General features: G+C 42.3%; 1 protein-coding gene across 3 annotated transcripts in view; it reads right to left on the bottom strand.

Moving 5' to 3' along the window:
• Positions 1-19723, bottom strand: part of brwd3.L (bromodomain and WD repeat domain containing 3 L homeolog) — a 71280-nt gene extending 51557 nt beyond the window's left edge. For all 3 annotated transcript variants that reach the window (XM_018229951.2, XM_018229952.2, XM_041572778.1), the window contains exons 1-13: positions 19443-19723; positions 19267-19325; positions 19138-19167; positions 18948-19007; positions 14138-14288; positions 12777-12875; positions 12363-12523; positions 11409-11630; positions 10022-10122; positions 9151-9221; positions 8400-8500; positions 1388-1428; positions 639-743 (exon numbers count right to left, since the gene is read on the bottom strand). In XM_018229951.2, the coding sequence (XP_018085440.1) occupies positions 639-743; positions 1388-1428; positions 8400-8500; positions 9151-9221; positions 10022-10122; positions 11409-11630; positions 12363-12523; positions 12777-12875; positions 14138-14288; positions 18948-19007; positions 19138-19167; positions 19267-19325; positions 19443-19452 (1211 nt within the window). In that variant the 5' untranslated portion in view covers positions 19453-19723. The remainder of the gene's footprint in view (positions 1-638; positions 744-1387; positions 1429-8399; positions 8501-9150; positions 9222-10021; positions 10123-11408; positions 11631-12362; positions 12524-12776; positions 12876-14137; positions 14289-18947; positions 19008-19137; positions 19168-19266; positions 19326-19442) is intronic.
• Between the last annotated feature and the right edge of the window lie 6318 nt (positions 19724-26041).

The raw sequence follows: 26041 nt of genomic DNA, 5'->3' as shown, positions 1-26041 counted from the left end.
GAAACTTGAATAAGCTCAAACAAGAAACTTACTAAATATAATCAAGTAAAAACTCTGCACCATTCTGAAATATAATGTTACTCTTCACTTTCTCCCTCTCATCAATTTATATCTCTACACTATCTTCCTGCAGGAGTCAGAGTCATAATTTGAATTATATTTAGGTCTATTACATCCTTTGGAAGGTTCTAATTTTGCCTAGAAAATGTGTTAGAGCTCACTCATTCAAAATAGCCAACTTTGTAAGAAATACTGTCTAAATGCAGGATGTGTGGCAGAGCCGGTTATTTTGTCACATTTTGTTTGTGCTGGAGTCAGTTATTGGAATTAGTTCAAATACATCTATTAGAAAAAATGGAGGTCTCCAAAATATATATTAGACCTGTCAATCAAAATCAGTCAGACTGCATGATCAAAGACGAGAGGAGAGACAGATTGCTAAGAGGATGACAGAGAAGAGTAATATGATTATTTCATTATCACTCTGTACAGAATTTGTCATTGTTTATATTCAGAAAATTTCTTATTTCCATGAGAGAAAGCTTATTATTAATTTAAAGTTTTTGCAATAGTTGCCCTTTAAGGGACCAACCTAGAAAAAGCAGTAAGTGTCACTAAAGACTACAAAAATCACCTACCCAGTCACCTTGGTAGTCATATCCAGTACAGTCATTTTCCACTCTTGCTGTTGATATTGCCAAATCCGAGCAGTTCCATCTCTGCTTCCACTGACGAAGCATAAGCTTAAAACAAAAAGAAACTTATTAGAGAACACCTTCCAGAATGTCTTTATATCGTATCAATTCTTTCTGTTCCTACAGCCTTAACATGACAATTGTGCCGATTGGTCAAATTATCCTGTTTCTACAACTGTGTTCCAGGTGGAATTACAGTATTTAGTACATATCTAAAAAACAAAAAAACAGTACAGGATAGGGAAAACACACTTAGTGATTAGAATTGCTAGGGGTTGTCTAAAATACCAGAACTCCCAGTGAATTCAGGATTGTTGGTCCTTTAATAAAGGCTAGTTATGCATTAGCATTATAGGACAGTATATATCCAGTACTTCTGCATGAGGCAGGATAAGAACCTTGCCACAGGTGTCATTTTACCAGGGTTGTTTCTAGTAACGTAAAGCAAATTTTTTTTTTTTTTGCACAGTATGGTGCCCTGACAAAACTGTGTACCATTGCTAGACCATATGAAATATGAATTTGTCTACAGCTTGAAGCATTACAAGTGCGGTCTCATGTTAGATTTGTTTTATTGTCATAACATTTACGATTAAAAAGAAAAAAGATTGATTATACATAACTCACAATGATCGATTACTGTAAAGCAAATGAATGATTTACATCTCTCAAAATTCTGAAATGCTACTCACCGGTCTGAATTGTTGCAGAATTGAATAGCGACCACTTTGTCCTGTAAGAAAAATATATTAATTAAGAGTGTAAATTAGAAGATTTTCAGTAAATTCAAACAATGGTCTTTTCTGCTCTGTAAGTCCCTCAATTGTGCGAACAATCCACGAACAAACAGAATGGCAACTAAAACATAAACATGAAGTCCAGAGACTTACGAAAACCTCAGTTGTGGCAAAGAATAGAACAGCTCACACTCATATATACCAATTTCCCTACAATGTTAGATTTATAAGGCAACTAAATTGAGTTACAATATGTTTATTTTGAAGGGAAACTTCATTCTAAAATCCATGCACTAGAAAAGAATGTGCTCCTCCAAAGTCCAGCATTAAAAATTTTTTTTTTTTTTTTTAAAAAAAACAAACTATTTCATAATTAAAGTTGAAAAGGTTGATGTGATATGGTAACCATGTCTCCTTAAGGAGTCCCGCTTTTTGATTTTAATGAAGTAAATAATAGGATTTTTTGCTACTCACCGTTAAATCCTTTTCTCTGTAGTCGATAGGGGGACACAGGGAACAGCTGGGGTTAAGCTCCACCCTCCGGAGGCAGGACACTTGTATGAATAATCAAAAGGGGGCGTGACCTAGGGACTGGCTTAACCCTGATGCTACGCCAACCTATTCAGTTTGTACCAAAGAGACTGCTAAACAATAGGAATAAAACTTCAACTAGCAGAACTGGTAACTCAGGGAGTATTCCCATATGGACCAACGTGGTCAACATCTCGCCGCGGGGCGGGAAGCCCTGTGTCCCCCTATCGACTACAGAGAAAAGGATTTAACGGTGAGTAGCAAAAAATCCTATTTTCTCTGTCGTCTCAGGGGGACACAGGGAACAGCTGGGGACTTATCAAAGCAGCCCCAAGAACAGCAGGGTGGGAGCGAAGAGATTGTGGTACATTACTGTACCACTGAATGTAACACCTTTCGGCCAAAGGCAGCCTCCGAAGAGGAAAAGGTGTCTATTTTGTAGAATTTAGAAAATGTGTGAACAGACGACCAGGTGGCCGCTCTGCAGATCTGATCCAGGGTTGCTGAATTGCGCCAAGCCCAGGAAGCTCCCATTGATCGAGTGGAATGTGCTTTTACATGCTCTGGAGGAGATTGTCCTTTGGAAACGTAAGCTTGTCGTATGGTGTCTTTCAGCCATCTAGCAATGGACGATTTAGATGCCGCCATGCCTCTTCGAGGCCCATTAGGAACTACAAACAGTCTTTGAGAACGTCGAAAGGACTTAGACTTTTCCAAGTACCAGCGAAGAGCTCTGACCACATCTAGGCTGTGAAGTCGTTTCTCCTTAGGGTTCTTAGGTTCCGGGCACAGGGACGGTACCACAATTTCCTGGTTTATGTGGAATGAGGACACAACCTTGGGTAGGAAGGATGGTACTGTGCGTAGAACTGCTTTATCTTTGTGGAATACTAGATAAGCTGGGTCACATGAGAGAGCACTCAGTTCCGAAACTCTTCTGGTTGAAGTAATCGCTACTAGAAACACTGTTTTCCAGGTGAGCCACTTCTCAGGAACTGTGCCTAACGGTTCGAAAGGGGGATCCAGTAAGGCTTCCAAGACTAGATTGAGATCCCAACCAGGAATCAGAGGACGAAATGGAGGAACTAAATGGGCTACTCCTTGCAGAAAAGTGTGCACAGGATCTTCTAGAGCTAGGCGTGAGTGAAACAGAGCCGACAATGCCGAAACCTGCACCTTCAAGGAACTCAATTTGAGGCCCATCTGGAAACCTCGCTGTAGAAAGGATAGGATTCTTGGGATATTCAACTCGAGAAAAGGTACTTGTGCTTCCTTGCACCAGTTCCAGTAACTGCGCCATACCCTGTGATAGGCTTTGGACTATGTAGATTTGCGTGACTTTAACATTGTGTCAATAACCTCTTCGGTTATGCCCTGTCTTCGCCATATGTCGGCTTCAATAGCCATGCCGTCAAAGCAAATAGGCCCGGGTTGTGATGGGCTATGGGTCTCTGACACAGGAGGTCCATTCTGGATGGAAGGCGAACAGGTTGTGCTGCCGACATTTCTTGGAGATCGGAGAACCAGGTCCTCCTGGGCCAGAAGGGAGCTATCACAATCACTGTGGAATGCGATACTTTGATCTTCTTGAGGACCCGAGGCAACATGGGTAGTGGTGGAAAAATGTAGGCTAGGTCGAACTGCCAGGTCTGGGTCATGGCATCCACCCCTACTGCTAAAGGATCCCGAGAGCGGGTGAAGAATCTCTTCACTTTGCGATTGGTTCTGGAAGCCATTAGATCGATTTGAGGTAGTCCCCATTGACTGACAAGATCTGAGAAAACTTCCGGGTGAAGCTCCCATTCCCCTGGGTCCAGATTGTTTCGACTGAGAAAATCTGCTTTTGTGTTGTTCACTCCTGGGATATGGATAGCCGACAGCCTTACAAGATGGAGTTCCGCCCATCTCAGAATCTCCTGAGTTTCTGCTAGTGCTGCTTTGCTGCGGGTTCCACCTTGTCTGTTGATGTAAGCCACAGTGGTCGAATTGTCGCTCTGAATTCTCACTGACTGTCTGCAAACGGCTTGACCAGTGATGAAGAGCCAGTCGCACTGCCCGAAGCTCCAGTATGTTTATGTGAAGCTTGGATTCTGGGAGGGACCATGTACCCTGCACGGATAGATTGTCCCATGTTGCTCCCCAGCCCCGGAGGCTGGCGTCTGTCGTGATTACCTTCCAATCCGGAATCCCCCAGGATTGGCCCCTTGATAGATTGTCTTGTTGCATCCACCATTGTAGAGATTCCTTTACTGTTTGAAGAAGTTTGATCTTCTGGGAAAGAGGACCCCTTTTCCATCCCGACAGGATGTTGTTCTGAAGAGGGCGTAAATGAATCTGTGCGAATGGGACTGCTTCCATGACCGAAACCATGGATCCCAGGACCCTCATGGCCATTTGTGTAGTTGGATTCTGGATGAGAGATAGTTTGGAAACTTGGTCTCTGATCCTCAACTGCTTGTCCAAAGGTAAGGTCACCTGTTGTGTGAGGGTGTTGAACTCTAGACCCAGGAATGTCATCTGGTGGCTGGGAATTAGACTGGACTTCTCCCAGTTGATTGTCCAGCCAAAGTCTTGGAGTAATCGGATCCCCGTCCGAAGATCTGCTCTGCCCATCTCCAATGTTCTGGACTTCAGAAGAAGGTCGTCCAAGTAGGGTGTCACTGAAACACCCTGAAGTCGCAAGGAGGCAGCCGTAACCGCCATGAGCTTGGTGAACACTCGAGGGGCCGATGATAAGCCGAAGGGGAGGGCTACGAACTGGTAGTGGAGGTTCTTGAAGGCAAATCTCAGGAAACGATGATGAGGTTGCCATATCGGCACATGAAGGTACGCATCCTTGATGTCTAGGGACATCAAAAATTGTTCTGGTTCCATTCCTCGAATCACAGAGCGCAGGTCTCCATTTTGAATCGTACTGAGCGTATGTGCTTGTTGAGGAATTTCAGATCGAGAACAGGTCTGAAGGATCCGTCCCTCTTGGGTACTAGGAATAGATTGGAGTAAAACCCGGAGAATTTCTCCAGCGGGGGCACGGGAACAATTACTCCGTTCTGTTCCATGTTGGATATGCATTCCAAAAAGGCTTGAGCCTTGGCTGGATTGACCGGGATTCTTGACATAAGGAATTTTCTTGGGGGGAGAGAAGAAAAATCCAAATGGTAGCCCTCTGAAATTATTTCGTTTACCCAACTGTCTGATGAATATCGGTTCCACACCTGCCGGAATTGAAGCAACCTGCCCCCTATCGGATGCTGTGACTCCGGAGGGGATGCCCCGTCAACCTGATGTGGACTTGTCAGTTGTGGGCTTGTTGTGAAACTTGTTGGTCTTCCATGTAGAACGTCCCTTGTCACTGTTCTTTGATCTAAAGTGGGAACTTTGGGGAGGACTACTGCGTCTGTTGTAACGTCCACTTTGGCCACGAAAAAAATTTCCGCGTCTGTAGGAAGGATTGGTCTTGCTTTTGCTCTGGGGTAGAAATGTACTTTTCCCCCCCGTAGCCTGTGATATGATTTTTTCTAATTCTTCACCAAAAAGTCGCTGCCCCTTGAAAGGAAGTGAGGTTAATGACTTCTTTGAACTGATGTCCGCTGTCCAACTCTTAAGCCAGAGGGTTCTGCGGGCGGCTACCGATAGAGCTGAGGTGCGGGCAGTAATCTGGGCCGCATCCAAGGTAGCGTCACATAAGTAAGCGGAAGACTCAGCTATCGACTGTGCCGTGGCAAGAAGTTCCGATCTAGAGACTCCGTGTTGAATGTCTTTGATTAGGGAATCGGCCCATGTTTGTATGGCCCTTGCCACCCAGGAAGAGGCTAGTACCGGTCGAAGAGTAGAACCTGCGGATGAGTACAGAGACCTCAAAAATCCCTCTAGACGTCTGTCAGATGGATCTTTAAAAGCTGCCGAGTCGGTGACTGGTAGTGCTGTGGCCTTCGATAATCTGGACACTGGAGCATCAACTGTTGGTGGCATGGACCACTTGTCCACCAATTCCCTGGAAAAGGGATAGGACTTGGAGAATTTACGGGTCGCCTGGAATTTTCGTTCTGGAGAGTTCCACTCATCTTGTATGATGGCGAGGAGTTGATCATGAGAAGGGAAGACTGTGGCGGACCTTTGCTGTCTTTTGAATAAGCTAGCGGTCTGAGGTTGCTGTTCTGAGGGAGTAACCTTGAGGACCTCTAGTACTCCCTTAATGATACTATCAATGTCGTGTTGTGGCTCACGACCCTTATGGTCTTCGCATTCATCCTCTTCCTCCCCAGAAGACACATCGGATAGAGGTAGTTCACCCTCTGACTGGGATGAGTCGGCTTCCGCTGATGAGGCGTCTGAGGGAGTAAGGTTACTAACTTCAACCCTTGAAGTGTCTACTCGTTTGCGTTTCCCACTGGATTTCTGACCCAGCTTGGCTAAAGCTTTACCCAAATTATTTGCGATGGAGGGTAAACTCTGTAGGGATGCCAGTGATTGAGACAGCTGGATAGCCCAGAGTGGAGCTGGAGGGTCTGAAGAAGTTCCAGCTACCTCATCTGGAGATGGGTCCTCTAAATTGGAAATCCCAGTCTGAGAATCCGTAGGATTGGATGGAACCCCTGGAATTGGAGCAACTCCCTGCCCCCCTGAACAAGGTCTGCAGAGAGGCTCACCCTGACCCCCTGGGATTTTTGCATTGCACTTAGTACACATAAAATAAGTGACCTGTGCTGCTGCCACTGCTGCTCTCCCCCCCGGTCTAGGGAATAAACCCCCTGACTTACCTTCTGCCATGGTAGTGTCTGAGGTACTCACTGAGCAGGTTAGGCAGGTGTGAGGGATGAAGCTGACCCTGGCAAATTTATGGTGCACTCGGTCAAATGTTGCTGCTGTTATGTGGAGAAAACTCCTAACAAGTAACTATGTGTGAGGAGTGAGAAGCGTCTGCTTTAGCCTGTAAGCCGGAACGCTGTACAAGTGCAGGCGTCGCGCTGTAATGCGGCGCGACCGATCAAAATGGCGCCTGGAACGCAGCCGACGCTGAACTGAGGGATGCGTTCCACCTAGGCGTGCGAACAATCAAAATGGCGCCTGGAACGCACCCTGCGTGTAGCTCAGTGCGCACAACGGCTGGCCGTAACAGGGAGGAGGGAGATGCTGCTCCCACACCTCTCTGTCACCTACTCCGGAGCCCAGGCTAGAGAGGGCCTGTACATTAAGGACAGAGCCTGGGGAACACGAACAGTAGCAGAAGGCCACTGTAGAGGTACTGAGGAGGAGGAGGGCGGGGGAAAACGACAGGCAAACCCCAACAAGCAGCGCTTATATGAAAAAAATATATATTATAGGGAAGAGTACACATCACCTCTCACACACACCGGCCAAACCTTCTGCATCCTTATCAGGAGCAGGGATGTATGGATGGTCGATATAGCCAGAGGGCTAGGTTAAGACCCCGGTATGTATTCCCACGAGGGAGGTCTCTCCTACGGAGACAGGTAGCCCTGTTCCTGGGAGACCCCTTTTTGCCAGCCTGAGCTGGTCTGTAAAATCTTCTTTTTTTCCTGAAGAGGAAATGTCCAGCCTCCTAGCAGGACACTTAAAAACTGAATAGGATGGCGTAGCATCAGGGTTAAGCCAGTCCCTAGGTCACGCCCCCTTTTGTTCATACAAGTGTCCTGCCTCCGGAAGGTGGAGCTTAACCCCAGCTGTTCCCTGTGTCCCCCTGAGACGACAGAGAAAAAGTATATTCTATATTTTTTTTTTTATTTAAATAATGAACTCTGGAGGAGCACATTCTTTCAATAGTGTATGCATTATGAATTTGTTGGGCTGAAGCATAGAACCCCCTTGAATGTGTATAAACAGAAGACAGCTGAATTATTTGTAAGGACAGCCCTGGGCTAGGGAGACCTGGGAGTAATGTCTGTGTACAGTAGAACCCCCATTTATGTTTTTGAGGGGACCAGGAAAGAATGGTGTAAAATACAGGAAAATGTAAAGCCATGGAAATGTACAATGCATAATATATAGGTGGGAACACAAAACAACATTGTAAAATGAGGGAAAACTTAAAATCAGGGGATGTAAAATTGAGGTTTCACTGTAATACTACATTGTAAAATGAACATTTAAGTATGATGAAGCTACCCTAAGCCAGTTAGCAGCTAGTCTTTATTTTTCTGCTTTATACCCATTTATGGAATGTCCCATTGCATCAACAATAGCAATTGGCAAAAGCCCCATCATTATGGCCAGAAGATATATGGATGTTTGTGAAGTCAATTTGGAATGCCTCATCCATGTAAAAAGTTATTTTCTGACAAGTTATTTAAACTTTGGTCTATTTAAGTTAATTTTTGAGCTATATTTTCTTTGCTACAAAGGTCAAGCACTCAATAACCTATACTTCCAAGCAAAGACTCAGCTAAAGGTAGATGTAATTGAAGCTGGAACTTACCAAATGTTCTTCCAATTCAGTGATCTTCTCTGGTGAACCAGAACCCAGATAGTATATTCTGATCACATGATCAGTACTTCCTGTGGCTATGAACATACCACCTAAAAAAACAAACAAAAAAAAATGCATTGAGATTCCAATTGTTATGCCATAGTCGAGGAACTCGATTCAACTGAATTTTGAATTAAAACTTTTTCAAAGCCCTTCATAGTTATACCCAAGGAAGCATCTAGGTGAAATGTATATAGAGATATTGTATGCTTTAACATGTGGGACACAAAAACAAATTTAATGTTTTACAGGGACGTTGTCACTGCATGCATTATAAACTTTTAACAGAAATTCCCATGGAGGATTCAAAAAGGAACCGTATACAGGCTTATATATTTTGTGATTACTTGACTTTTGTAACAGTTTTGAATGCATAAACTGGTCTTCCTATAGAAGACTTAATGGCTTTGTGTTCTAAATAAAATATTTCACTGCTGCAATAGATCCCTTATTCTATTCATCCCAAATTTAGGAACTCTAAGAATTGCACCGCTAACAATGAATGTGTGTCCATTTACAGGCAAAAATACATATTTAATATTTTTGGTGCTACACAGCAAACCTCCACTTTTTGTCCACCATGACACCAACAAAGTTTCTGGCTACACTTTGCCCTTTCTTGTGGCTTAAGAATTATGCCACTACATAACAAGTACGATAGATGTCTGAAATGGTTGCCTTTATGAATAAGTATGTTTACCTGAACTAAACGACGAGCAGGAGATCTGAACTCCAGGCCTTGACCTCTCTGCAAATTTTACAGGACAATCACTGCAGAAACAGAATTAGTGGTGATGTTATACTGCAGTATAACAAAAAGAACATAAATCTGAGTTTTAAAATCAGTGACAGATTTTTTTTTTTCTTTCTTGCTTGCTTCCAAGAAAAAAAAAATAAAAAAAGGTGGGGGAGTAACCGTTCAATTAGTGGAGACCACTTGAGGTGCAAGACAACATTTTTGACAGGACATGGGAAAGAGTATGGGAAGAACATAAAAGATATTGCTCCACGGCACAGCAAGACATAGTACTGCTCTTACAGTTTAAAAAGTGTCTCTGCCCTCAAGGTCAGGGTAGTAGTGACCAGGGCTAGCTTGAGAGCACAATCCAACCAAGCTGGGGGGGGGGGGAATTTGCAGAAGAATCTGCTTTACTCTCAGTTACCTTTAGAGTTTGGATGGATGGAAATTATTTCATCATTCTATTTCCTATAGTCTCAGTATGCCAAAATACCTTTTATTGTATTAAATGGAAAGGGACCCCAAGTCCTTTGGCAAAGGCAACTTCTGCTTAAAAAAAAATGCTAAATTTGGGAAGTAATCTGGGTACCAGAAGACCAGTACCTCCTGATCTACTGAATGAAAACTTTTCTGTGGTGGGATTGCATAGCAGTAGTGCTGGTAAAAACGCTGTATACGTGCTCTAATTCTTGAAAAAGGCGTGTGTCTAAATGCATCAGCAATGATTTATGGGAGATTAACTGGCTATATGTTTAGCATTTGATGGCTCCCAATTCCCCAAATCACTTGCATTTCTGATGTACTACCCTATTCAATGATATCACACACTCACTTAAATGTCATGGTATCTGCATGCCATTCCCAGAAGCAGATTGTCCCATCAGCACCAGTAGATGTGAGGTATCTTGTTTTTTGTTTTGTTCCTGGGCAAAACTAGAAAGAAAAATATAAAAAAGCATGTTGTAAAAAACAGATTATTCTCGATGACAAATTTGCTATTTATAACATTCACACTCATGAGTTTTATATGCCCACCAAAAATCAGTATACCAGGATACCGTCTTTCTTTATGTAGGTCAGTAAAGCTAAAAGCATGCTTTGTTAAGTCAGTCAGAAGTTTGACAAAAAAAAAAAAAAAAAATGGATATCTAAAAAGAGAGAAATCGCTAACTCACACAAAATAAAACATTTTAAACCCTATTCACAGAGAATACAAAATGGTCTCCCCACAATAAAGACAAACATATTAAGTACAGTACATGGGTGATTTTACCAGAGTTGTGATGAGGCAGAAAACAGGAGATGTGGTATGTTTTCAACTCTACCGTATTCTGCCTGAGCAGCCTGTGCTATAGTGTTAAAATAATAAAATCCTGTTGGAATTTTTTTCATACAGTGATAAAAAGCCTGAATAACCGTCTAGGTGGCTGCACCCTTCGTAACTTTGCCTAGAACAGAAAAGCTTCATAACTGTACAGCTGCTCCACTATGCATTCTGTAAATAATAGATAACACAGCATTGTGGCAAATACTTGTTAGATTCGGAATTACGTTTTAAACATTCCTGGACAGTGCTGGGATCATTTTATATCTATAAAATCAAGAACTAATGGGGGCTCTGACCAAAAGCACCCAGCAAATAGTGAACCCAAAAAACTGGCAGTGTCTGTCCTAGGGTATCATTTCTGACTACAGAGAGATGGACAACACACATCTGCCACAAAGTATCAAACTAGTTGAATGGATTCTTTGAACACAAAGGACTATTATTATTATCAACATGTATTTATATAGCGCCAACATGTTGCGTAGCACTGTAAAGTTAATGTGATTATACAACTAAATCACATGAATTATATGCATAGAACATATGGACTACTAGTTTAGTAGAGTGAACTTGTACAGTTATTGCCATAGCGATGCAAACAAGAATGGTCGTGGGAGCCATGAAAGGTGCAAGGCACAATTAAGCTATAGTGCCGGTGGTTGAGCAAGAAAAAAAAAAAAAAGCCATTACTTTTGTTCATAAACAATATTTAAAAAAAAAAAAAGTCAGATCTAATCTGTGTTCAATCAGAGTCCAGTAAAATATAGCAACTATCACATTCTGTTTTATGATGAAATTCTTCACTTTCCAAGTCACCAATTAAAAACTTTAATTAGTTATGATTTAGCAGGAAGGCACAAAGTTATGTAAAAGTCCGGCATCAACCAGTTACCTGTATGGAAGTGATAGAAGCTGTATGGCCCTGCAACACAGCTACTGGTGCACATGTGCGAAGACACCACACACGCACCACTTTATCACAGCTGCCAGAAGCAATCAATGTATTCTCATGATTCACAGCAAGATCAGAAATTTCAGCCGCATGACCACGTAGTGTGGAAAGAAGACGCCCATCATCAGTAGCCCATAGTTTGACTAAACAGTCATCTGAACCCTGTTAATATGGAAGACAATAGTTTAAGCTGTTTGTTATAAAAGCTGTCCAAAACACATACAGCAAAGATCATTGCAATGATGGGTCTACCTTAACACATTCTATTTCACTTTAAAAATACAATACAAACAGTATATCCAAAAATACATAATTCCTAGGATGGGTTCCCAAAAAACTTAAAAAAAAACAATTTATAAGCATGAATTTAAAATTAAATGTATGTTACTCGAAAAATTATAAACCTTTGTTAACCTGTTTTCAAAAGTATGGTTAGATCAATTTCTATAGCCAAAATCAAACTAAAATTAGTTTACACCAACTACAAATAGAGCCAAAGCAGACTGTGGACCACAGCAGAAGACATTGTAAGGTTCTGGACATGAACCTGTGGGCTTTATTTGATCTAGAAAGCTGGCTCTAATCTGCTCTCTCCAATTTATTTTTTTCTAACTTTATAGAGTGTTCTAGTACTGACAACTTGCAGAAGATTTGGGGGCTCCACCTGAATGGCCCTTTTGTAACCAAAATGCTCAGCAGTTTAAACACCTAGAGATAATTGGATCTGCAGAATATTTGTTTGCATTGTGACAACAACTGGCCTTAAAATTAGACCAACTTAGAAACTTGGATGGATACAAGAAAAACAACTGATTGACAATTACATTTTTTTTTTTGTACGATCTGTTTTTTTTTGTGGCAGACATCCACCAAAAAATGTTACTGGGTTCTTACAGTGAAAATACGCCTTCCAGTACGATCAAAAGCCACGCAGTATACAGATGAAAGATGACCCAAAATTCGCTTGTGCATTTTCATCTGCTGGTAAGCTGAAGATGGAAATATGCGATGGAAACGTGCATATCCAGTCAGATCTCTGCCGCAAGTGATATTTACTAGAAAATAATTACATCGGTAAGTTTGCACAATTACATATGGTGGTAAAATGCTATCAGTGAGGACCTAATAATAAACAAATGAAACAATTAATATTGATTTGCACAATGAGGTTTAGACCAAAATTGGACAAAGCTCTGAAGTCACTAAATCAAAGCTCTCTCTGAATAGGAGAAAAGGGTTAAAGTACAAATTCTGTTGCGCTCTTACGCCCGAATATGCAGCCAACAAACAAATGCAAAATAAACTTACCAACATTGAGGGCCTTGCCATAGTTGACTGGAAGTTCTGGTGGTCTCCCTCTGTGCAAAGCTGCAAAAGCTGTCCCTTTCCATGGTGTATGCTTGCAGTCTATAGCAGAAGTTGAAAGGACTTAGTAAAATATACATTTTAGGCATTTAGGATGAGTTATTTCAACAGATACTTCATGCCTCAAAACTGTAGTTTAGCAGGAAAGAGCCACTCTACTATGATAATTTAATGTGACAGAATACTTAAACTGAAATAAATGGAACACTACAGCAAAAGTAGATCTTGTTCTATGTCCCTCCCCGGCTCCGGACGGTGCCCCTACCTCCCTCCCCGGCTACGGACGGTGCCCCTACCTCCCTCCCCGGCCCCTGCCCCCACCTGCATCCCTCCCCGGCCGCTGCGGGGGGAGCAGAGGGACCTTTGTGACTGGGTGCACCCCCCCCCCCCGAGGGTGGTGTGGGGCCAGAGGCCCTACAGTCCAACACGGTCTGCCTGGTCCCCTTCTGCCATGCATCTATGCACACACAAATCAGCAAAAGTGCAGTAGACCCTATTGCATGGAGAAGAGTTTAATCCTGGACAAATTTTAGGAGGCATCAGAACACATGAATCTGGAAAGAGCATCAACGGGCTGCTTTCAGTGGCAATCAGTAATGGAGGTCTATGCATTAGTACTAGGAAATTTAGCCTTGATCACCTCTGGGCTTTATTTGCAATTACATATTATGTAATTAATGCAAAACTATAATAAAAGCTAGCCTCACAACATCATTGAAAGTTACACTTTGGAGACAGGCAGAACAGAAATCAGAATTATATTAAAAAAAAAATAATTTAAAGATGAAATAGTGAACTTCCCATTAAATAAACCGAAGTTCAAATACAGATACAGTAACTGTTCATGCAACAAGCAGGATTAACCCTCTAGCTCAGTGATCCCCAACATGTTGCTCGCCAACCCCCTGGATGTTGCTCTAAGTGGCCTCAAAGCAGGTGCTTATTTTTAATTCCAGGCAAGTTTTTGGTGTATAAAAAACAGGTGTACTACCAAACAGAACTTCTTGAAGGATGCCAGTCCACCAGGGGCTACCAAATGGCCAATCACAGCCCTTATTTAGCATCCCCAGGAACATTTTTCATGCATCTGAATGTTGCTCACGGGTTAAAAAGGTTGGGGACCTCTGCTCTAACTGAACATTAAAATATGTTTTTTGCTGTAAAGCACAAACCATCCCGTATGCTTGTATATTAGCTGGAATTGGCATGACACGAGCAATGAGGTCTAAGCACTGAAGCATTCACAAAAATTACCATCAAACAGACAAAAAAAAAAGTAAGCATATATTATGGTTTATATATACCTTTTTTACTTCTGAGTAGTGACTGTTTTCCAAGTCCCAAAAGACTATTCAACCCAGGAACACTCGGTGGGATTTCTTGATCTAGGATAGGTCCAAAACGCTCACAGATTTTCAGCAGGTAGTCTGGTGGAATGTGTGCATTGGCTGCCACCTAAATATAACCCAGGATGACAAGTTGTATTAAATAACAGAAAATTACCTGTTACTTTGTACTATACTGGAAATAAAACACTTCACAAAGTAGCACTAACACCTTTACATTTGACAGCAACTTTAAGAGATCAAGTTGGTGGCAAGATTAAAAGGAAAAAAAAAAAATTACAAACCTAAACACAGCACAATTTTATATAAGGAATCCATTAGTTTAGTGACAGCATCATTACAGAAGAAGTCACCAGGTGGCATTTTCTCCCTCCAGTTTTCCTTACCCCTCCAGTACCAATCTATGTATGTAGGTTTACGAACTGGAGGTCCCTGTGCCAGGTGCAAAGATTTTCACCTACAACTTCTCAGCAGCATTTCTCAACTGGGTCAGAAATATATATAGACTTTGATGTTAAGAATAGGCGACCCAGCCACAAAACCCACCATAACAGATGGCTTGTGTTACAAATGTTTAGCGGTGAACAGAAGTAAATGAATCAAGACAACAGAAAGATGATATGAAGTAACAGAAGGTTGAAAGCAGGTACAAGAAAAGCAAAGTGCCAGAACATATACAAGAACAAAAAATTAGCTTATACAGGTATGGGACCTGTTTTCCAGAATGCTTGGGACCTGGGGTTTTCCGGATAACGGATCTTTCCGTAATTTGGGTCTTCATGCCTTAAGTCTACTAGAAATTCATTTAAACATTAAATAAACCCAATAGGCTGGTTTTGCTTCCAAGAAGGATTAATTATATCTTAGTTGGGATCAAGTACAAGCTACTGTTTTATTATTACAGAGAAAAAGGGAATCATTTTTAAAAATTTGGATTATTTGGATAAAATGGAGTGTATGGGAGACAGCCATTCCGTAATTCGGAGCATTCTGGATATTGGGTTTCCGGATAAGGGGTCCTATACATGTATTAGGAGCAGAAAAGATCAACGATGACAATTCATGACAATGAAACTATAAAAACTACTCTTCAAAATATTAATAAACATTAAAAGTTACCTTTATGTCATGTTGATCGTTTTTCACCAATAGATCTGCTTTAAGTAATTGTTACTTGAAGTTCCTCAACCTTACTGTTTTGCAAACCTGACTGTCCGTTCTCAACCTGCCAGAGTTTCCAATGCTAACTGACTACTTCTTCACAATATGGCAGCCTCCTCATAGAGGAACATGGGGGATCAGATAGGTAATGTCAAAGCATTTGGCAAATACTCTTATGGCAAAATTATAGACAGCACTCAAAGACAATGTTATGATAGATGTAAAAAAAAAAGTTTAATTTCTGCTGTCAAATCATGGAGGCTTTGGGGAACTTTTGGCCAGAGATATTTAGGTGCTGTGACTCTTTGGGCATACTGACAAGTTTCTATGGATTTTCATGTGAACAAGTCAGTATCGCTTAAAACATAGCAAGTAATATTATTAGATCAATAAAAATTACCCCAAGCCGAGTTGTCTCAGAGCATTTACAAAGCAATCTGCATGGAAAAATAATTCTCAGATCTAAAACTACTGAGAATGTGCAAAGAAACATTCTCTGTACAAACCGATTCATTGGGCAAAATAGTTAGAGGCACAAAAAGGCTGTGACCCTCTGCACCTGAATAAAATATTGTACAACATGTTACAGGTTCTAATCATTTTAACCAACTCGAAGTGCTCAGCACATACATATGCCTTTTAAAGCACAAAACCAGAAACCTCTTTCTTAGGGATAAATATCCACAAATCCTTTTAGAAATTATGGATTTGCCCATTAAAAAATGTACAAGTTACACACAAAAGAAAAAAAAGTATCTTAAAACAAAAACAGCTGTTCATTGCTGCATGGAAACTACACTATAAAGCTGCACAGTTGCAAACAGTGCCAGGCCACACATCTGTGTTCACCAACACACAAAGACATGCACAGTCAGCTGTGGTGCTCACTACGCAGGACACTGCCCCTGATTGAGCAAGTGGTTTAAAAGAACAGATGTCCTATAGGCATTAGAGCAACCTTCTGGTTGTGCCTTTTTCTGTATTAATAGACAGGAAATTACAATTATTTTTAACTAACATACAATGTACCTTGATATGTTATACAAGCCCGGACAGTACATTGAGATTTCAATTGGCCACCTTTAATCTTACACAAAACAATGTGCATTAAACTGTATATTAATTATACCATGTCCCACTTTTTGGTATTAGTGGTATTTTAGTGCGACAGCACAACTGTATGTATATTTCAAGACTCAAAGCCAAAATACAGAAATCTGTATACGAAGTTATGTTATTGTACTCTAGGGAATTCCTCCAGAATATTTATCAAATTTTAGCTACACTCAATCAATATCTTAATCTTAAACCAGCATTATAGGGCACCAACAGAAACAAATAGACATGCACTAGGTAGAGCAATTCAGCTGAATAATGAAAATGTTACAGATTTAAGGGGGCTGCTCGCCTTCAAACACTTTTTTCCAGTTCAGATGTTTTAAGATCAGAAATAAAAGACTTTTGTCAACTGCTGTCCATCATCTATTTGTAATATTGAAGTTTCACCTTCTTTTGCCTTTCTAAAGTAGCCCCGGGGGGCTAGCACATTGTAGCACACTGTAAAATTTCAGAATCTGCACCTGGATTACTGAGCTACAAGACTCAAAACACCAGAGAGAGGAACATTAAACTTCAATTTAGGAAGGAAAAAAAATTGTAAAAGAAAAATGGAAAACTGAAAAAAAAAAAGTCTGTTCTAAAAACAACTGAACTGAAAAAGTGCTTGGTAGGCAAGCAAACCCCTTTAATTACATATAAAAACATTTTCGCTGAAGTGGCAAACAGATGAAGAATTTTCAACACGTTCCTTTGAAATAATACATGGACATTGTGTGTGTTCACTACACTATTTACGTTATGATCAATGGCAAAGGGAAGCACAAGGGGCACCAACAGAAACATGCACTAGGTAGAGCAATCCAGCTGAATAATGAAAATGTTAGAGCACTCACGCTATCTGCTACAGTTTTGGTAGTAAAACACTACACAAATAGCATGGAGACAAAATTATATTAAAGGTTTGTAGCCTATGGTACAGGACCCAAGGACCCACTTTACTTTTATACAATAGTATTTAATACAATGATTTTCTACCATAGAAAAAAAACTGTTAAAATAAGTTTCATTGTGGATTTAAAAAAATTTTTTGGCATCATCTGATATCCAGATAAAGTGGGCAATCAACAATTGGAATATTTTTACAGAAAGAACCCATCTAACAACATTAACACTGAAACTTAGAGAATCAAATGAAATAGAAAGCCTAATTCACAGATGGTTGGGGGGGTGACAATACATTTGGCATCCAAAGAAATGGTCCCCCACGGCAGTGATTTTTTGGCATATTAATCCTAAACAGTCTTCAATACTGTTCGTAAAAAGCAAACCAGATGTAAAATGTAAATGCTACTGGGCATGCGACAAGGGTTAATAACATTATTTACATTATTTTTAGGGTTGCCACCTTTTCTGGAAAAAAAAAATCCTCTATTCTTGCCCTTTTTTCCTATTAATAACATTGGCTTCAAGAATCATTTTTACCGGCCAGGTGGCAACCCTAATTATTTAGAAAGCTCCAGAATATTGCTAAGCCCAATAACATAATACAAACAAATAAAGCAAGATATCAAGTGAGAAGGCTTACAATCTATGGCAAACACAGAAACCACTTCTGGCTGCAACAAGAAAATGATAAAATGTCTGGTTTTAAATTGTGCCCAATGGCTACCAGATACCAGTACACACATTTATATTGCTTCTATGATTCAAATAATACACTAAAAACAGGACAAAAAACGCCTACATGTTTGTTTCATGTGGGCCCAAGCAAGTGCATGTATTTTATTCATAATATTAAGAACAGGAATGCAATTTGCGTTTAATATATCAAGGAGTAGTGCATATCTGAGTTTAATTACGTATTTTTAAAACCATTAACAAATCCCTAGGTTTCACAGCACGGTATTATTGTTTTAAAGTGCTGAAGAAAGAAGGAAAACGTTAGTTCCTGTATTATGAAGACGGCGGACCAATCACAACCAAACATACACAGGCGAACAATCACGCAGGCAAAGTTAGCGGCGCGCCGATTGGTCAAGCCATGTCGGTGACATCACCCCCTTGTACGTGCCCTCAGATAACCCTCCCATTTTTCACAATAGACGTTTCCCTTGTGGTAAAAAATGTAACAATAACAACAATAACAACGACCATAATAAGAAACATGAATAATAAGTAAAGCGCAGCAGTCGGTTCCTCACAAGGTCACGGAGAAAACACGACTGCCTGCTGCAAGTCTACGGACTCACGGATCGGTGCCCTACCCCCCCCCCCGCTCCCGTTTACCGAGTAAACGATTAGAATATCTGTGGATCTCGTGGGTTTTTAGATCGGTGAGATCAGATATCAGAGCTTTGGGGTCCGGCGCAGCTGCTGCAGAACTACAATCCCATCAGCCCCTGCGCGAGTTTACTCGCTATCCGATCTACAGAGCCGAGGCTTTCAATGTTTTACTAGAACTCGTAGCCGAAGTGACAGTCAAGGATGCTGGGAAATGTAGTTTAGCGCCGTTTAAGAAACGTTGAGGTGGGAGGTTTGCGCTACTCACCAGATCCTGATAAGTTCTCCGGTGTTCCTTCCCTTCCCAGTCTAAGCGTGGTGGGATGAGCTGAGGAGAGACACACAGAGAGAGAGGATGAGGAGTGAGTGTGTCTGTACATGCAGCGATACACGTTCCGTTAACCCACTCACACACTGGGGGCCACTCACACACACACACACAGTCCGCCCAGACTTACCCGGTACTCCTCCAGTTCCTCCGCCAGCACCTGCAGGGTAAAAAAAAGAGAGCCGAGTCAGTGGGGCTTGATGAGATGTAGTGATGGGACAGGAAACCGGGGACGGACTGGGTAAGGGAAAGTACTCGCCTGTGCGGATCTGCGGCAGGGGCCAGACTGTAGGAAGCGGGCGATCAGGAAGTAAAGCTCTGTGGGCAAGAAAGAGAGAGGGCACGCCAGTAAGTGACTGTCAGGAAGCTGAAGAAGCCGTAGAACGCCGGCCGGTAAAAATGCCGGCAGAGCTACTGCAATGTCTCTCTACTCACCAGCTTCCATGTCGCTACCGGCCCCGGGTACACGTCTGCCTTTTATTAGCTAACCAACGCTTCGGCTTTATTGTGTTCGAGCCCCCATAGCGGCTGCTTGCCTTGTCGGATTCACCGCATCGCTCGCACCCCCATTAGATGGAGCCAATACCCCCCTCCGGCCTGAGAAGAACTGAGAGACAAGGCAAAAAGCTAGCAGCGATACGTACCTCCGACCGCTTGTAGCGCTCTACCACTTAGGCAAACTGCGCAGGCGCAATGTGTCCGAGTCTCTCTGGTTTTGAACGCCATTGGGAGCTTGCGCTTCTAGAGTGACGGGTTGGAAGGGGCGGGGCGGAAGGTTTTGTTGTGATTGGCGCTGATTCATAATGGCCGTGGTGTCCAAACTCAAGTGTGAAATATTCATAATATCCGCAGCAAATGTGGAATCGATGTTTCTATGCGCTGTCTGAGGACCACATGAAACCATGATTGGCGGCTTCAGTCGCTTTCTGTTATTATTTATTGGACAGCTCGCACATTCACATGGTTATCATGATGTAATCAGAGGCCAAGATATCACTCTGCAAAACTAGTTGTGCATCAGAAATAAAAATGTTTTGTTACCTGTGAACAGTGTGTGCTTATTGTAACTCTAAATTATAGGGGCCTCAAGTGAATAGTACTAGTGCTGAGCAATGCATTTTGCCTAAAAATACCCACTAGACACTGCAAAATCTGAATTTGTAAGTTTACGTAACTTCTTGTTCATCCAAGCATAATCAAAATAAATATCTACTCGTTGTATAGAGGCTTTCTGTAGAACAGGAAGTAGAATGTGGCTTTCTTTTTCAGATTTATACCCATTTAGTGCAAGAATTAATGTCACCTAAGATTTGGATAATGCAATTTCCTATTTGGATTTAAGATACAATTGGGTTGTTTAATAAAAATAGTTGTAATTGCACTTTTTCCGCACCGCACGCAAATTCGCTATAAACTGCAACTCTTGTTGACTAGGCAGAATAGGGAGCTAAGAGCAAAGGCAGACTCGTAACATTTTCATTCTCTTATTAAGAACAATGAGGTACTCTTGGAAGCCCTTCATCCTATATAGCCTGACTTCTTACATCTTTAATGTGGATATACTGTCTGTGTACCCACCAACTATTGGGTATTATACAGTAGTTGCTGTGCTCTTAATTTCTGAGATACTGTACTCTAGGAAGGTTAGCCGTTCTTAGCTTCCATTTTTTCAAGTTATTGGATTCATTAATGGATGGAACCTAGATTTTAAGTAAGTATTAAGAGATAGGATTTACAGCCATGAGCAAATCATATTATAAATCATATTAAATCATATTATAAAAACCTAACAATAACAGTGAATTTTAGACAAGTAGATCATTTCATTCCCAGTTGGTGGTGGACTGGACACATATACCAGAACTCCCTCATCAAGGTGGGGAACAGTTTGCCTAATGTATCAACACTGTCTGGGATACTATCTTCACCTGCAATTTAGGAGACACTATCAGACTGGTAGATCTTGGCTCAGGGGTTATTTTGGCTCCTCAGAAACAAGAGCTAGAAGCTGAAGCACTGAATAATAGTGAAGTAAGTGAAATAAGTGAAGTCACAAGAGCATTTGCTTAGGTTACAAGCAGTTCTAGGGTCAATCCCATATAGACCAGAATATTTTTCAACAAAAGTTAATTTAAGAACCTATATACTGAGAACACAATTTAACAGAACTGAATGATTTTCTATATATATATATATATATATATATATATATATATATATATATATATATATATATATATATAAAACAAACGGGAAAGTTGTGCTCACCACTAGTTTTTAAAATCATTAGGCGGGGGTGCAATGAGGGTGTGACCACAAAAAACATATAGACAAATACAAGATTCCTCTGCACTCAACCCATTATCAATATATTTAAGACAGCGACATTTTGTGCATACTGCTTTACCCTGTAAACAAAACAGGGATTGTTTGTCCATATATTGCAATATATTTAAGCTGGCCAACTACGTCAAAGTCATCCCATATCTGGCCAGTCCTACGCTCAATTTTCATCTGATTCATTAAGATATATATATAGAAAGATAGATAGATAGGGCTACATATGCACATGTGAATATATTGTTTTTTCACTGAAATCCTGGTGTTGCTGGTCATTTCTGCACTACATATTATTTTACCGGGCACCCAGGTATAGAATTAGTATAAAGTTCCAGCTGTGGTTCACTCCAGTCAAGCGTTCTCTTCATGCCTGGGTGCTGTCAAATGTAGTGTAGATAGTAGTTTGCATTATGAAGCCATGGAGTGTGTCAATCTTGGGGAACTACTCTATATATATATAGGTTTATTAGACCAACCTGCACTTTTCAGCTCTCTTGGTTTACGCTGACTGGTTACCCTGGTCATATCTGTTGCTTTTGAATCTGAGCTGAATGCTGAGAATCAATTGCAAACTCACTGAACAGATATGTCCCATGTGGCCCCCCTTCAAGTCGCTGACTAACTCAGAGTTATAGAGTTGAAAAGCAGGAAGTAGTGTTCTGGCTATTATGTTAGACATCCAGTCACTCCAGCCTTTATACATTACATTTTTGGCTAACTAACTATATTAGAAACATTTTTTATTTTGCACAACCGATCTATTTACCCAGTTTGTTTTGTCAAACTGAACTGTTCCTTTAAGTAAATAATGCTAAACATCAGACATGATGGGTGTATCATTGTGATATGATATTAGTAAGAACATGATAAAGAACATGATAAAGTTCAGATGTGCTCATAGAGAACAATTGTATCCAATGGCTATTTATTTATACAATAAGGTCAGATGGAGTGTGAGTGTGAGAGAGATCTGTCTAGTCCCTGAGTATTCAGGAGCCTTATGGCTTGGGGGAAGAAACTGTTACACAGTCTGGTAGTGAGGGCCCTAATGCTTCGGTATCTTTTTCCAGATGGCAGGAGTGTGAACAATGAGTGCGAGGGGTGTGTTGGATCAGCCACAATGCTGGTGGTTTTACGGATGCAGTGTAAATGTGCGTGATGGAAGGTAGAGAGACACCTATGATCTTCTCTGCTGTCTTCACTATCCTCTGTAGGGTCTTGCTCTCCATGACAGTGCAGTTTCCAGCCCAGACAGTGATAAAGCTGCTCAGGATGCTCTCAATAGTCCCTCTGTAGAAGGTTTTGAGTATGGATGGCGGTAGATGGGATTTCCTCAGTAGATTTCCAGTAGAGGCGCTGTTGGGCTTTCTTGGCTAAGTAGCTGGTGTTGTGGGACCAGGTGAGGTTCTCCGCCAGGTGGACACCAAGGAATTTGGTGCTTTTGACGATCTCCACATTAGAGCCGTCGATGTACAGTGGCAGGTGGTCACTCCTAGTCTTCCTAAAGTCAACAACCATCTCCTTTGTTTTGTCTACATTGAGAGACAGGTTGTTGGCTCTGCACCAGTCTGTTAACCGCTGCACCTCCTCTCTGTATGGTGACATGTCATTATTGCTGATGGGACCCACCACAGTTGTGTCATCACAAAACTTTATGATGTGATTTGTGCTGTGCGTGGATGCACAGTCATGCGTCAGCAGAGTGAACAGTAGAGGACTAAGCACAGCCTTGAGGGGCTCAGTGTGGTGGTTCTGGAGATGATGTTTCCAATCCTGACTGACTGAGGTCTGTAGGTCAGGAAGTCCAGAACCCAACTGCAGAGGGAGGTGTTCAGTCCAAGCAGGCTCATCTTTTCAGATGCTGAGGAATGATAGTGTTGAATGCTGAACTGAAGTCTATGAACAGCATTCAAATGTAGGTGTCTTTTTTGTCCAGATGAGAGAGGGCCAGATGGAGGGTGGTGGCTATTGCATCGTCAGTTGAGTGACTGTAGGGGGTATAGTGCTGGTGGCAGTAGGGTTTTGATGTGTTTCTTGACAAGCTTCTCAAAACACTTCATGATGATGGGGGAGAGTGCCACAGGACGGTAGTCGTTGAGGCAGGACACTGATGATTTCTTCGGCACGGGGACAATGGTGGTGGTTTTGAAGCACTTCGGGACAGTGGAGGTGTTCAGGGAGATGTTAAAAATGTCAGTGAAAACATCTGCCAGCTGATCTGCACATTCTCTTAGCACTATGCCAGGGATATTGTCTGGTCTTGCAGCCTTCCGTGGGTTTACTCTTTCCAGCGTCATCCTCACGTCAGCCACCGTCAGACGCAGTGCCTGGTCACTAGGCAGAGTGATGGTCTTCCTCATTCCTGTGTTATTCTGTGCTTCAAACCATGCATAGAAGTCGTTCAGCACATCTGCAATGGAGGTGTCACTGTCACAGGCAGATGGTGTTGACCTGTAGTTTGTGATAGCCTGGATGCCCTGCCACATACGCCGTGCGTCGCCATTCTCCTGGAAGAAGCTGCATATTCTCTGAGTGTATGCGCGCTTAGCTAGTCTGATGGCACGGGAAAGTTTGGCTCTCGCTGTTCTCAAGGCGACTTCGTCACCTTCCCTGAAAGCAGAGTCTCGGGCCCTCAGTAACACACATACCTCTCCAGTGAACTACGGCTTCTGGTTGAGGCGTGTAGTGATGCACTTGGAGACAGTGACATCATCAATGCACTTTGTGATGTAGCTGATTACAGATGACGTATACTCATCCAAGTTGATGTAGTCGCTGTAGGTTGTAGCCTCCCTAAACATGTTCCAGTCAGTGCACTCAAAACAGTCCTGAAGAGCAGTCATGGCTCTTGCTCGCCATGTTTTCACCTGCTTCAGAACCGGTTTAGAATGCCTGATGAGTGGTCTGTATGCTGGAATTAGCATAACAGAGATGTGGTCTGAGTATCCAAAGTGTGGGCAGAGCTCTGCTCGGTACGCACTGGAAATGTTTGTGTAAACCTGATCCAGTGTGTTTGGCCCTCTGGTAGCAAATTCCACATGTTGATGGAATTTAGGGAGCACTGACCTTAGATTTGCATGGTTAAAATCTCCAGCGATGATAATCAGTCCATCTGGGTGAGTGTTTTGTATGACATGATAGCACTGTACAGCTCCCAGAGCGAATCTTTGGTGTTCGCGCTCGGAGGAATGTAAACTCCAATAATATGAATGGAGGCAATCTCATGGGGTAAATAAAAGGGTCTGCACTTCACAACAACAAACTCCACCAGCGGTGAGCAGTGGCTGGACACAAGCACAGAGTTCCTGCACCATTTCGTGTTGATGTAAACACATAGACCACCACCACGATTCTTACCGCTCAGAGCAGCGACTCTGTCAGCTCGAACCGCGACTAGCCCATCCAGCTGAATGGCGACATCTGGGACTCTTTCGCTGAGCCACGTCTCCGTGAATACAAACACTGAATTCACGCTGAGTAGTTTGCTGGAGTCTAATGTAGTCCATTTTATTCTCTATGGAGCAGACGTTAGATAGTAGTATGGACGGGAGAGTGGGTCGGTTGGGGTTAGTTCTTAGTCTAGCATGGACTCCTGCTCACTTTCCGCGATTCCGCGTCCTCATACACCGTTTCCGAGTGCTTCTCCTCCCGCCATTGGCCCCAGACAAGACCGCGGTCAGAAGATCCGGCTCCCGATGTAGGCCAGGATCCCGTTGTGTGTGCAATAAGCCATCCTTTATCGGAAGATATGCATGATTGCTGTACCTGTCATGTTCGACACCCTATATCCAGAACCCATGCTAAGCTCCCTGGTCTTGGCTCTCACTTCTGCCTTTAACTGGCGCCTTTCACCTCGGGAGGAGCCCTCGCTTAACAGAGAGAGGAGCAAAGCTAAAGGTTCTGGATGAGCAAAGGGGCACGGTCGTCTATCCAGGATACTGGAAGGAAGAACACCTCCAGGAACAGGCAGGCCGGGCCAGCACAAGCAGATGGAATGGTCTGACAGGCTGAAATCAGGATAGAGAGCGTAGAATATTCGATGGACAGGCAACGGTCGGATTGGAGAGGTCAGAATAGTCACAGACAGGCAGGATCAGTATTGGAGAGATAAGAGTAGTAAATCAGACAGGCAAGGGTCAAAAGACAATAGATCAGTCAGGATTCACAAGGAATTAACACCCAGGAACTTCTAAATAGAACCTAACAACGGGCAGTTTGCTGCAAACTAAATTCCCTTCTTATACTTTTGAATTTGGCGCTATTGCGCTCTGACTTCAGACGCCAGCGTCACTTTGTCTTTATGAAACGAGCACGCGCGGCACGCACACCTTAGAGGAAGCCAGCACCAGGAAGGTAGGGGTGGCACAGCGGGCATCCAAGCCAAGGACACGGCGGTGGACCCCGCTGCCCATTAGACCACCAGGGAGAGGTAAAATCCTTACAGTACCGAAGTAGTGTCTGGCGATTATAGACCTGGACCTTAGTTGTTCCGAGGTCCATAGCTTCACAAAGTAAAAAAGCACAAAAAGCACAAAAAAAAAGAAAGCACCTTATGATCCGGAGAGGCCGCTGCAATCTACTGTCGCGCCGCCATCTTGTCCGCCACTAGGCCCACAGTCTCCGCCGAGGTGCCCCACGTCACCAGGCCAGCAGTCTGCCCTGCAGCTCAAGTAGGGTTGCCACCTTTATGTCTG

The sequence above is a fragment of the Xenopus laevis genome, chromosome 8L, assembly GCF_017654675.1.
Source record: "Xenopus laevis strain J_2021 chromosome 8L, Xenopus_laevis_v10.1, whole genome shotgun sequence".
Classification (NCBI taxonomy): Eukaryota; Metazoa; Chordata; class Amphibia; order Anura; family Pipidae; genus Xenopus; species Xenopus laevis.
This window is presented reverse-complemented; position numbering and strand designations above follow the sequence as displayed.